General features: G+C 46.8%; 1 protein-coding gene across 1 annotated transcript; it reads left to right on the top strand.

The window, feature by feature from the left end:
• Positions 1-65: 65 nt before the first annotated feature.
• On the top strand, positions 66-12,297 carry zbtb11 (zinc finger and BTB domain containing 11). Its single transcript, XM_062556024.1, has 10 exons — positions 66-564; positions 1,067-1,320; positions 2,346-2,577; positions 4,302-5,317; positions 5,674-6,045; positions 6,573-6,996; positions 8,470-8,587; positions 8,975-9,133; positions 9,859-10,034; positions 10,986-12,297. The coding sequence occupies exons 1-10, from the start codon at positions 255-257 to the stop codon at positions 11,561-11,563; spliced, it is 3,639 nt and encodes a 1,212-aa protein (XP_062412008.1). The 5' UTR covers positions 66-254; the 3' UTR covers positions 11,564-12,297.
• The last annotated feature ends 586 nt before the right edge of the window (positions 12,298-12,883 follow it).

Below are 12,883 nucleotides of genomic sequence, written 5' to 3'. Positions count from 1 at the left end.
ACCATGTCCACCATTTTTAACGCAATATCCGGTTGTGCAGCAGCCATTTTGTCTGTTCATGAAAGTCCACCCCACACGGTCAAGAACTGCAGTTCCCACTTGGAAAACAATAATAATAATACGATTTGAGTCGCTTTAAAGGTGCTTTATGGAAACTGATAACGGCTGAAAAAATATCTGGGCAAATTTTAAGTTCGAGGAGGCTCCTCCCTTCGGCTTAGGTTTTTCTGGTGTAAGCGCTATTAGAGCGTGATATGTCGTGCGAGGAGAGCTACTTAGCCATCCGGCGGTATCTGACCGACGAGCGGGAGCCATACGCACCCGGGACGCATGGTAATACAAAAAGAAAGATACGCAAGGCAGCTGCTTGTTATGTCGTGCGGAACGGAGTTCTGTACTACCAGCGTCGGCAGAAGGGCCAGCATGAATTCACCGAGCTGGAAGTTGTCTTACAGGCCGGACGAAGGAAGGAACTTATCGATGAAGCACACATCACTGCCGGAGGAGAACACCTCAACCAACATCAAACTTGGGAAACCATCTCTCAAAAATACTGGTGGAGAGGTAAGGAAATAATGCGCAGGCAATGTCCAATGCAATAAACGTTCAGCTAATATTATAACCTTACCGATTTACCACTAACAGCTAGCTAAATAGCTAGCCTTAGCCAATTTACATTAGCCGTAGTAGCCTACTTTGACAGGTAACCTCACTTGTAACCTCCATGTGTTATCAGCAGTGTGACAGATGAACGCTATTTCCCAAATGCGTCATCATTAAATAGTACCCTAACTTGACAAAGCAACACCTGTAAACTTTCAGTCGGAGGCGAAATTGACTTCCTTTACATAGGCTACACTACAGTGAGTGAATAGTTCGGTAACATCCAAATTTGACATCTGAGCTAGCTCACTGGGCAGGATCACCAGGGCCTCTCCTCATGAACTTGACATTATGTTGCGCATGGATTACGTCAGTTTGGCTGTGTGGATTTACGTCAGTTTGGCTGTGTGGATGCATGCATAGCTACCAGCGTGAAGTTAACAGTAAATTGTCCCTTTCACAGGTATCCTAAAGCAAGTCAAGGATTACATTAGAGAATGTAGCCAGTGTCAAAGCAGGCAGGACCGCGGTCGAGCTTCCACCGAGGATGGCGTTCAGGGGTTTGGTGGGCGACCAGGGAGACGCAGAACTGTCGTTGTGGACGTCAGCGATGAAGAGGAAGGTGAAGATGAGGAAGAGATGGAAGATCTGGACTTTGTCTCGGCCACCCAATCCAAATCGAAGAATCCTCGAGTTGACAAGCACGAACTGGTTTTTGTAAGTGACAGATCAATAACTAGTTATATCTCGGTATGTGCAGTATTTCCTGTAGGATTTATTTTATCAACAGGGACCGGCCAGTCTGCTGTCATTGTGTGTAAATACATTAAACCACTTTGAGGTGCCTCATGATGTTGACATACATGTATGCTTCTTTGCCACTGTTTCATATTAAAAGGCTGGCGCTGTAAATGGAGGGTCTTGGTGACTCACCTACTTCTGACATCTATGAAAAGAATAACATGTTTGTGGAATAGAACTGGCCGTATCCTTAGATCGTAACCTTTGATCAGTATTTCTGTTAAATGTTAAACTGGCCAGCAGGCAGGAATTACAGTAGGAGCAACAACTGTACTTTACTGTACTATACTGTTGTTGGTGGTGCGCATCACTCGCCTACTGAACTGTTCCATGACATTATCCTGTGGCATCCTGTCTGCTGCCATGCAATACTGTCTCATGCCACTTGCTTACTGTCTTGTGACACCGTCCTGTGCCACTTGCCTATGCTGTCTGTTGGCACTCACCCACTGTCCTGCACCATTGTCCACAACACTGTCATGTACCACTTGCCTACTGTCCTGTGACAGTTGCCAACCAAACCAATTCGAACTCTAACCCATGGAATAGTTGGCAAGTGGCACAAGACAGTAGATGAGCGATACACGACAGTAGGGGTGTGGCATGTGACAGAGGCGAGTGGCACAAGAAAGAGATGAATGACAGAAGACCGTAGGGGAGTGGTATGGGACAATAGGTAAATGGCACAGGACAGTAGGTGAGTGACATGGGACAGTAGGGTAGTGGCGTGTGACAGACGAATGACAGAAGACCGTAAGGGAGTGGCACAGGACAATAGGTGAGTGCCTGGCACGGGACAGTAGACAAATGGCCGAAGTCAGCAGGCGAGTGGCACAGGACAGTATGAGACAGTAGGCGCGCCACCAACTTCAACACAAGTGTGTCTCCTGATTTGTGCACACTTTAACAACTTCTCCCTTTTCCTTTGTGTGTGTGGGCAGGTGGACTCCAAGGGTGTGGTAAAACAGTTTTTGACCAAACATGGACAGTCCATGTTGGACAAATTAAACCAGCAGCGGCTCAGTAACCAGTTCTGTGACATCACGCTGCTGATCGAGGGGGAGGAGTTTCGTGCCCACAAGGCTGTGCTGGCTGCCTGCAGCGACTACTTTTACGAGCTGTTCATTGAGAAGGGGGCGGCGGCCAGCCATGAGGCAGTTGTGGACCTCTCTGGTAAGTTCTTTGGGAGGGAATATAATATAAAAGCAGTGGCGGTTTTAGGTACGGGCGAACCGGGCGGTCGCCCGGGGCGGCATCTTGTATGGGGCCGCACGAGCGCTTAACCCTATGAGACCGACTGACGTAAAGTGCGTCAAAAAAACACACCCATTCTTGTCTGTTACATTGCTCCGCGATTATTAGTCACACAAACATGCCACGCATATCAAATGAAAGAGGAGAAACAGAGCTTTCCATTGGTACACAAATACATCGACCAAATACATCGATTGTGTTATAAAAACAGACGAAGTGACAAACAAATAATAATGTCATATAGCTTAGGCTACTCTCGTTTGATTTACTCGAGAAATCAGTCAGAAAGATATGGCACGCATGGCAGATGAAAGAGGAGAGCTAGAGCTATCCACAGATACCAAATACAACCTTCTAGGCCATACAACAGACGAAGTGACAGCAAAATAGTAACTTAATTTAGCTCCACTTACCCCATGTTTTTGTGTGGCATAATGGCCTATGTTCATAATCCAACGTTATCATGTGTTTCTCTATGGCAAGGCACGTTCATAATATGGTTTTGAGATCCTAGCAAACTCCTGTATGGTATGGTCCTGTATGCTCGTGGGGGATCTCGCCCAGGGAGTAATTCAGTCTAGAACCGCCACTGTATAAAAGCATCGGTCGCATTCACATTTAGATTTGTGACCATTCAAAGCGAAATCAGTCGTTTTGCGCACATTGTTATTTTGAGAAAATCAACAATAACAAACTTCCGGGTTAAAATGTTGAATTTCACGTTTTCGCATAATTCGGCTGTATACAGTGTACAGTTTCATATCGTGAACGCATTTCACTGAAAAACCTACGTTTTGACTGTTAAACCCGGCGAAGATTCAACACATTTGCTGTCATTCCCATTGTGCACGCGCCGCTTAAACAGGTGATTTCTCCTCTTCTGGCATATCGTGACAGGAGAACCATGTCAACTTTGGATGCGGTTATCTTAGCGATAGTTTGTGTAATACCCTCGATATACATATCATTGGAAAGCTTAGTTTATGGCCGTTCACGTGAGCACAATAACTTAATTTACTAAATTTTACCGAAACGACTGGTTCCGCTTTACAGGGTCACATTTATTCATTCAGCAGATTCTTCTTATCCAGCACAACTTACATTATGTCAGTTATTTTACTAGGGCCCTTGTTCCCAGGGCAATGCCGAGGTGAAGTGCCTTGCTCAAGGGCACAACGATGGAAGCAAGGAATTGAATTTCTGGCTACTGCATGCTAGTTCAGCTCCTTAGCCACTATGCTATCATCGCAAGCAAATAGCATGTGTGTTGAAGTCTATAGGGGCCAACACTGAAGCTCACACCAAAAATGTCTGTTGTACTGAGGATGGGGGTCAACTGAAGCATTTCCACCACATTGTAAATAACAGCAAGTCGTTTAAGACGTTGACAAATGTTTAAGACATTACTCTGCCTCTACGGTAGTTTTCACCTTTTTAGGGCGAGCTTCAGCTTTTCGGAATTGCTCTCTGTGTGGGGGCTACACACCACCTCTTGGAGTATAGCCAATTTAAAAGGCGCAGATTCATTCTTAGATGATGTCAAGTCTAGCTGGAAATGAGCTGAATATGAGTATGAGACAAGGGCGATCTGACCCAGAGCTCATTCCTGGCTGCTCATTGGGGTGTGTGCTTCTCTGTTGTAGGTTTCACCAAGGCCAGCATCTTGCCTCTGTTGGACTTTGCCTACACGTCCAACCTGACGTTTAACTTCTGCGTGATGGCGGAAGTGGCCACTCTGGCCCGTCACCTGCTCATGTCCGAGGTTCTGGAGATCTGCGAGTCGGTGCATCGGAAGGTGGAGGAACAGAAGCTCACCGTCTACCAGAGGGGCGACATTCACACGGTGGTGTCGGCGCAGACCATGCCCCAGCAGACTGCCACCGACCAGCCGGGCACCTACATGGTCACCATGCAGAGCGATGGCCAGGCGGTGGTCACTCACACTGGGGACGGCGAAGCTGGACAGCCCCTGGCTGTGATTGCCCATCCAGGGATGGCTGAAGCGGGAGAGTCCCTTGCGCTGCTCGCACAAGCTGGGCAGGTCGGGGCCGGAGAGTCCCTGACTCTGATGGCCCCCAGCGCGGACGGTGCCGCTGGCGAGACCATGACGGTCATCACTCACAGCGGGCAGGCGGGATCAGGCGAGTCCCTGGCTGTGGTTCAGGCCTGCTGGAAAGTCGAAGACGGCGCACAGGGCGATGCCTCGGCTCTGCCCGAGGGCATGGAAACTGGCCCTTTCCTCATCAGCGTGGACGCCGGGAAAGAGGTCTCCCCTGCGGTGGTCCAGATGACCGCTGCAGCGCCCCCCGCAGAGAAAGAGGACCCTCCGCCACCTCCTGCCCAGGAGGTTCCCGCTCAGCCTGACCCGGCACCTCCTCCCCCGAAGCGGAAGCGAGGGCGTCCGGCCAAAGCCAAACAAGAGCCGGTCCCCGTGGTGGAGCCCGAGGAGGAGGTGGCGACTCCGGAGCCCAGCCCGGCAGCGCTGGAGGAGATGCAGAAGGAGGAGCAAGAGAGCGGCTCGGACGACCCCAACAGGAGGCGCCTGCGACAGCGCTCCATGGGCAAGGGGGGCTATGTGCGCCTCCACATGGGCCTGGAGCAGGAGGAGGAAGAGGAGGAGAAGAAGGCTCCAGGAACCCCACGTGCCAACACTCTGAAGGTCATTGCACATTTACTCATTTATGCCATTATGGGTACAGGCTAATGCAAGTGCTATATAAATATACACCTGCGGACCAGTGTCTCAAGTGTAGTACTGTTGCGCAAATTGTTATAATTGGGTTGTCGCTGTCTTTATTATTTTTAAATGTCCCTGTTGTGCAGAAATATGTTTTCAGAATTTTTCAGGAATGGAACAGTAAAAATAGAACGCTCATCAATAAGTTCTGAGGAGCAGTGATTGTAGAGTTTTTGAAAAGAATTTACATTTTGCTCGAGAATACTGTATGTGCTCCCATTGTGCCAGTGCTGTGAATTATTCCATGGATGTCATCAATCTCTTGTATTTCTGCGCAGGCAACTCCACGGGCAGTGAGGAGAGGACCCCGCGGGGCCCAGACCCCCAAGAAGAGCGACTCTGAGGAGACGGCAGCGGCGGCCGCCTCTGTGGCAGAGCCAGCACCAGAGGGCGTGGAGCAGGCCGAGAGCCAGGACGAGGTGGCGGCGACAGCAGCGGCGGCAGCGCCAACCACAGCGGAGGGGGCAGTGCCAGGCGGCGAGGAGGTGATGGATGGCGTAGCGGAGAAGCCGGCGGAGACGGAAGCGGAACTGGACGGCGCGGTGGACGGAGAGCACACGTGCGGCGAGTGTGGCATGGTGTTCGAGCGGCGCTACGCGCTCATCATGCACACGCTCAAGCACGAGAAGTCCCGCGGATTCAAGTGTGGGGTAGGCATCCGCTGTGTGTGTGTGTGTGTGTGTGTGTGTGTGTGTGTGTGTGTGTGTGTGTGTGTGTGTGTGTGTGTGTGTGTGTGTGTGTGTGTGTGTGTGTGTGTGTGTGTGTGTGTGTGTGTGTGTGTGTGTGTGTGTGTGTGTGTGTGTGTGTGTGTGTCTGTCCTTGTGGAGTCTTGCTGCCTCTTAATGAACAGTGCATTTAATCATATTCTTGGAAAGAGGTCATAGTATAAAGTACACACCAGCATACAATCTGTTCCACATTAGTAATGTAATGTAAAAAGATTACCAGTCTCCCTCATACTCTTTCCTCTTTCCTTTTGTTTTGGTTTTGTTTTTGTTTTTGTTTTGTTTTGTTGAGTGCGCACCTCTGTGTTTTGATTGAAGCAACCAATCCAGTATCAAAGTATAGTATAGGAATACTCGGGTGTCTCAGCACTTTGTTACGCCCCTTTATTAGACTCTTAGTACACAGCTGCACTTTTGCTCCTCTGACTCATTGCCTCCCTCCCCCTACACAGCTGTGCAATAAGGACTTCCAGTACGCGGCGTCCCTACGAGCCCACATGGCCCGGCACAAGCACCAGAAGACCCAGCGGGCCTCGCTGCCCCGGCCGTCGGCGGACGACTCCCCCGCGGGCGAGGAGGGGGCCGACGGCGACGGAGAGGGAGAGGGCAAGCTCAAGCCTCGCACCAAGCGGGAGTTCGTCTGCGACATCTGCGGCAAGACGCTGCCCAAGCTGTACTCGCTGCGCATCCACATGCTCAACCACACGGGCGTCCGGCCGCACGCCTGCCGCGTCTGCGGAAAGACCTTCGCCCACAAGCACAGCCTGAAGATGCACCGCGCCCTGCACGACGCCGCCAAGCAGTTCCACTGCGGCATCTGCAACAAGTCCTTCGTCAGCAAGCGCAGCCTGGAGGAGCACACCAGCATACACACAGGTCTGTCCGCAGGGCACTGCTGTGCAAAACACAGGGAACCCGTTTGGGCAATTTGGTTCATCCTTCTTTAGAGTAGAATAGAGATCAGGGTCTTGTCTTGCTCAAATACAGGTAAATATTTAAAAACACAGGGAAACAGTTTAGGCAATTTGGTTCATCCTTCTTTAGAGTAGAATAGAGATCAGGGTCTTGTCTTGCTCAAATACAAGTTAATATTTAAAAACACAGGGAAACAGTTTAGGCTATTTGGTTCATCCTTCTTTAGAGTAGAATAGAGATCAGGATCTTGTCTTGCTCAAATACAGGTAAATATTTAAAAACACAGGGAAACAGTTTAGGCAATTTGGTTCATCCTTCTTTAGAGTAGAATAGAGATCAGGATCTTGTCTTGCTCAAATACAGGTAAATATTTAAAAACACAGGGAAACAGTTTAGGCAATTTGGTTCATCCTTCTTTAGAGTAGAATAGAGATCAGGATCTTGTCTTGCTCAAATACAGGTAAATATTTAAAAACACAGGGAAACAGTTTAGGCAATTTGGTTCATCCTTCTTTAGAGTAGAATAGAGATCAGGATCTTGTCTTGCTCAAATACAGGTAAATATTTAAAAACACAGGGAAACAGTTTAGGCAATTTGGTTCATCCTTCTTTAGAGTAGAATAGAGATCAGGATCTTGTCTTGCTCAAATACAGGTAAATATTTAAAAACACAGGGAAACAGTTTAGGCAATTTGGTTCATCCTTCTTTAGAGTAGAATAGAGATCAGGGTCTTGTCTTGCTCAAATACAGGTAAATATTTAAAAACACAGGGAAACAGTTAAGGCAATTTGGTTCATCCTTCTTTAGAGTAGAATAGAGAACAGGATCTTGTCTTGCTCAAATACAGGTAAATATTTAAAAACACAGGGAAACAGTTTAGGCAATTTGGTTCATCCTTCTTTAGAGTAGAATAGAGATCAGGATCTTGTCTTGCTCAAATACAGGTAAATATTTAAAAACACAGGGAAACAGTTTAGGCAATTTGGTTCATCCTTCTTTAGAGTAGAATAGAGATCAGTATCTTGTCTTGCTCAAATACAGGTAAATATTTAAAAACACAGGGAAACAGTTTAGGCAATTTGGTTCATCCTTCTTTAGAGTAGAATAGAGATCAGGATCTTGTCTTGCTCAAATACAAGTAAATATTTACAAACGGGAGTGCCTTAGTTTCATTTTCTGATTCAGAGATCAGGATCTTTTTTACTAATTGTGAGTGACTCCAAAAATGATTTAAATGGTTCTCATGAGTCTCATTTTGTCAGAAAGATGTTGCACCACATTTGAGCTTTTCTGTTCAAAATAGGGTGATTAAAAAAAAAAAAAAAAAACGCCCCAAAGCTAGTTTCCTTCTCTCTTTTTGTAGAGCCTGCAAGTCATGAGTAATAAAGTAAAGTAAAAAAGTGAAATGACTGAAGTGACATTTTGCCTCACAGGGGAGTCCAAATATCTATGCACAACGTGTGGGAGGTCGTTCCACAGGGCCTCAGGCTTGAGTAAGCACCTGAAAAGACACCAGCCCAGACCAGAGGTCCGAGCCTTCCAGTGCTCACAGTGAGAACACTTTCATTTCAATTCACCATCTCTTTCTTTCTCTCTCACGCACACTTTCTCTTTTTCTCACTCTCTACAGTTAAGTTACATGTACTGTAGTGTCTTTATTACCTTGATTGCTCATATGTTGGAAAAGCTAACATCAGAGTGATAACCTGAATATGATTTTATTAATGAAATAGACTACTTGCTATTAACACAATGGAACATAATTCTAAAGATATGACAATTGAGAAATTGCATACACATAATCCTTTTCAATCACCCACTCATATTCTCTCTCTCTCACACACACACACACACACACACACACACACTGCCCGGTGCACTGCTAGACAGCAGACTTGCACGGTTTCTTTATCTTTGTTTGTTTGTGTCTCTGTCTAGCTGTGATAAGAGTTTCTATGAAGCCAAAGACCTGCAGCAGCACATGAACAAACATCTGGGCCTGAAACCCTTCCAGTGTCAGGTGTGTGGGAAATGCTACAGCTGGAAGAAGGACTGGTACTCCCACGTCAAGTCCCACACGGTTGCAGAGCCCTACAGGTGAGCTGCGTCCTCACAGGTTATTCTCCTCTTCTCTGGTAGGGCTGTGCTACTGATCAAATTGATTGATTAACAATCCATTATGTTTTGCTACAATGCCTTGAGCTTTAAATCCATCTTTGTTGAATAATTATTGTTTTTTTTGTTATTGTTGTTGAATAGTATTTAGAATTCCAAAATCATTGCGTAATCCTTTAAAATAATTGTGGTCCCAAAATAGACAAAAATACTCTTATTGTCATAATCGAGCAGTCCCATTCACAGGCAAGTGCCTGATTTGTTTTGCTCATCTCCCCAGAGTGGCACTGATGTCATTGTTCTCTGTAAGAGCTTTAAAGGTCTTGTACATGCAAGCAAAGCTGTGTGTGTGTGTGTGTGTGTGTGTGTGTGTGAGATGGACTACTAATTAAAAATTTGCATCGGTCTTTTGAATGATGCAACATCAAAAGTACTCTGTGATTGGGAGTGTAATTGAGTGATTATGAGCTGTTACAGTTTAAGGGAAAAGTCTTTGTCTTTTCTTTCTCATATTTTGATGGTAGTTGCTAATGGCCAGAGCCACATAACTGCGCCTGGAAACTAAACCATTTCTGGGTGACAACTGCTATGGTTAGGGCTTTAGCCTTTTTGAAAGAGAGGTTCACTTATTCCTTGCTTTCACAAGTGAATGCCTTGTGATGTTTTACTGGCGATAAGTCTTAGACGTGCCTGTGCTTCCTCCTCAGGTGTAACGTGTGCGGGAAGGAGTTCTACGAGAAGGCCCTGTTCCGTCGGCACGTGAAGAAAGCCACGCACGGCAAGAAGGGGCGCGTGAAGCAGAACCTGGAGAGGGAGTGTGAGCACTGTGGACGCAAGTTCACTCAGCTGCGGGAGTACCGCCGACACATGAACAACCACCAAGGTTAGTAGCACACATACCTGTACACACACACACACACACATACACATACACATACATGCACACACACATGCACATACTGTATGCATTACTTAGATGAGTCTTCGAAACATTGTGATGATGATAAAGTATCAAACAATCAATCATCACATTCCTATAGTCCGTTACCTACTGTAGGTACCCATAGTGTACATTCAGAAACTGTTTGTTCTTTGTGTCTTGATGTAGAATTGTCCCACTCCCAAGTACTAAGGATTGACGCTTTACCCAAATGTTTCACTCATGTCCTGATGCCAGACTCGGTTAAAATGTAGATTCAAAGCAAAAATCCTCTGCAATGACATTGACTGGTTATTTCACACATGATGTATCTTCTAGCAGGCACCATACGGACATGTTACCAAGGTTAAAACACTTGGTTTTCTCCAGAGGTGCTTTAATGAATGTGTCCCTGTATAGTTGGTCTTTAATGAAATGTATCCCTGTATAGTTGGTCTTTAATGAATGTATCCACGTATAGGTGGTCTTTAATGAAATGTATCCCCGTATAGGTGGTCTTTAACGAATGTATCCACGTATAGGTGGTCTTTAATGAAATGTATCCCCGTATAGGTGGTCTTTAATGAATGTATCCCCGTATAGTTGGTCTTTAATGAAATGTATCCCTGTATAGTTGGTCTTTAACGAATGTATCCACGTATAGGTGGTCTTTAATGAAATTTATCCATGTATAGGTGGTATTTAATGAAATGTATCCCTGTATAGGTGGTATTTAATGAAATGTATCCCTGTATAGGTGGTATTTAATGAAATGTATCCATGTATAGGTGGTATTTAATGAAATGTATCCATGTATAGGTGGTATTTAATGAAATGTATCCATGTATAGGTGCTATTTAATGAATGTATCCACGTATAGTTGCTAATCCAGCTCTGCTTGCCCCTGTCCTACAGGAGTGAAACCATTCGAGTGTCTGACGTGCGGTGTGGCGTGGGCCGACGCCCGCTCGCTGAAGAGGCACGTGCGCACGCACACGGGCGAGCGCCCGTACGTGTGCCCGGTGTGCCAGGAGGCGCACATCGACGCCCGCACCCTCCGCAAGCACATGACCAAGCTGCACGGCGACTACCTGCCGGGCAAGATCATGCTGGAGAAGGACACGCTGCAGTTCCACAACCAGGGCACGCAGGTGGAGCACGCCGTCAGCCTGCTGGCGCCCGAGCTGCCGCCCGAGCTGCGGCCCGCCGAGCCCGCCGCCGGCACCGAGGAGATCGAGACGGTGCTCATCACCGAGGAGACGGTGGAGGCCATGGAGGCCGTGCAGGCCGTGGAGGCCGGAGCGGCGGCAGCAGCGGCGGCGGCGGCAGCAGCAGCGGCCGGTGTGGCCACGCTCTCAGACAGGAGCATCATGCAGGTGGTGAACTACGTGCTGGCCCAGCAGGCCGGGACCAAGATGGACGACTCCCCCGACGTCATCCAGACCATGGAGGTGGAGGTGGCACACGTGGCCGAGGTGGCCGAGGTGGAGTGAGCGGTCCTGGGCTGGAGGGGTCAAGGCAGGGCAGGGGAGCTTGGCCCCAGATCAGGACAAGAGGGAGACCACACTCCAGATAAACTGCTGAGCGTGTGAATAGACAATGAGCTCAGACGTCAACACAGGAGGTCAAGAGGTCAACGCAGCATCAGCTGACTCGGTTCAGAATACGGTCTGCAGGTTCGCAAACGGAATGTAATGTAAAAAAAAAAATCCAATGTTTCTTGTGAACTTTTATCCTGTATTGTGCAGGGACTGTATCCATGGAAAATTTAATTAGCAGACCTCCTCTTACCTGTTCAGTATAAATACCTGCGCTTGAGTGAGTGAACGAATACATGAACAAATGAGTGAATGAATGAATGAGCGAGAGCTTGTAAAAGTCATGTACAGTTTGTGTATAGTCTTATTTTGAATGCTGTGTTGCGTTTGAAAATAATGTTCTTTTCAGCAGTAGAACACAAGGTTTAAAGAGGTTTTTGAAACCCTGATGTACATTGTGATTTTTTTTTTTTCCCATTTTGTTGCAGTTTCTATGCATCAAATGTGTGTGTTCTTCCATGTTGTTCTTTTGTTGGGTTCCAAAGGAAAAGCCCCAAACGCCTGGCTGTAGCACTGGACAAGGCCCCTGTGGGTTTAGCATGGCTCGGCTCATCAGCACCCTCCTGTGTCCATACCTGAAACAACACAAATAGTCCAAAAATAAAGAGCCTTTTTCTGTGCGGAGGCTACATGCTGTTTAGTGTGGTTATCTTTTCAAACTCATCATGTCAGTGGATATCCAGCATGGTTGCAGCAGATGTCCGTGAATGTGAAGTCCAACGTCTGCTACTAGGTTGTCAGATTTAGTGGTAACTAGGTTGTCAGGGAAATGTTGAAGCGTTTTATCAAACATATTCATCCATCCATAGACCACTATTCCATGTGAAATGCCATGTAGCCGTGTTTCATTTTCAGTGTTCATACAGTGTCTTCCTTCAGGCTGATAGTATGGTGGAGTTTTCATCCCTATAACAGTACTGAAAGTTGGCATTCTAATGGTACCTAAATTGCAAGTAACCTTTTAACACGTTACATGTTGTAAAGACCTCTTCAATATCTCCTATCAGTGACAATGCTGCATAAAGGACTAAACCAAAAATATAAACCGGGGAAAGGATGACATACTTCGAAAAAGGTGTGCAGGTATACATTTTATCGAAGACTTAGATTTCGCCATCTGCTGGAATATAATGGTTATAGCTATGGCTATTTCCTAGAGGTCGCAGCGAGATTCCACTTTTATTTCTATCATAAACTATTCAGACCCAACTAGAT

This window comes from Sardina pilchardus, chromosome 15, assembly GCF_963854185.1.
Source record: "Sardina pilchardus chromosome 15, fSarPil1.1, whole genome shotgun sequence".
Classification (NCBI taxonomy): Eukaryota; Metazoa; Chordata; class Actinopteri; order Clupeiformes; family Clupeidae; genus Sardina; species Sardina pilchardus.
The sequence above is the reverse complement of the archived record's forward strand: the minus strand, read 5'-3'. Positions and strand labels throughout refer to the sequence as shown.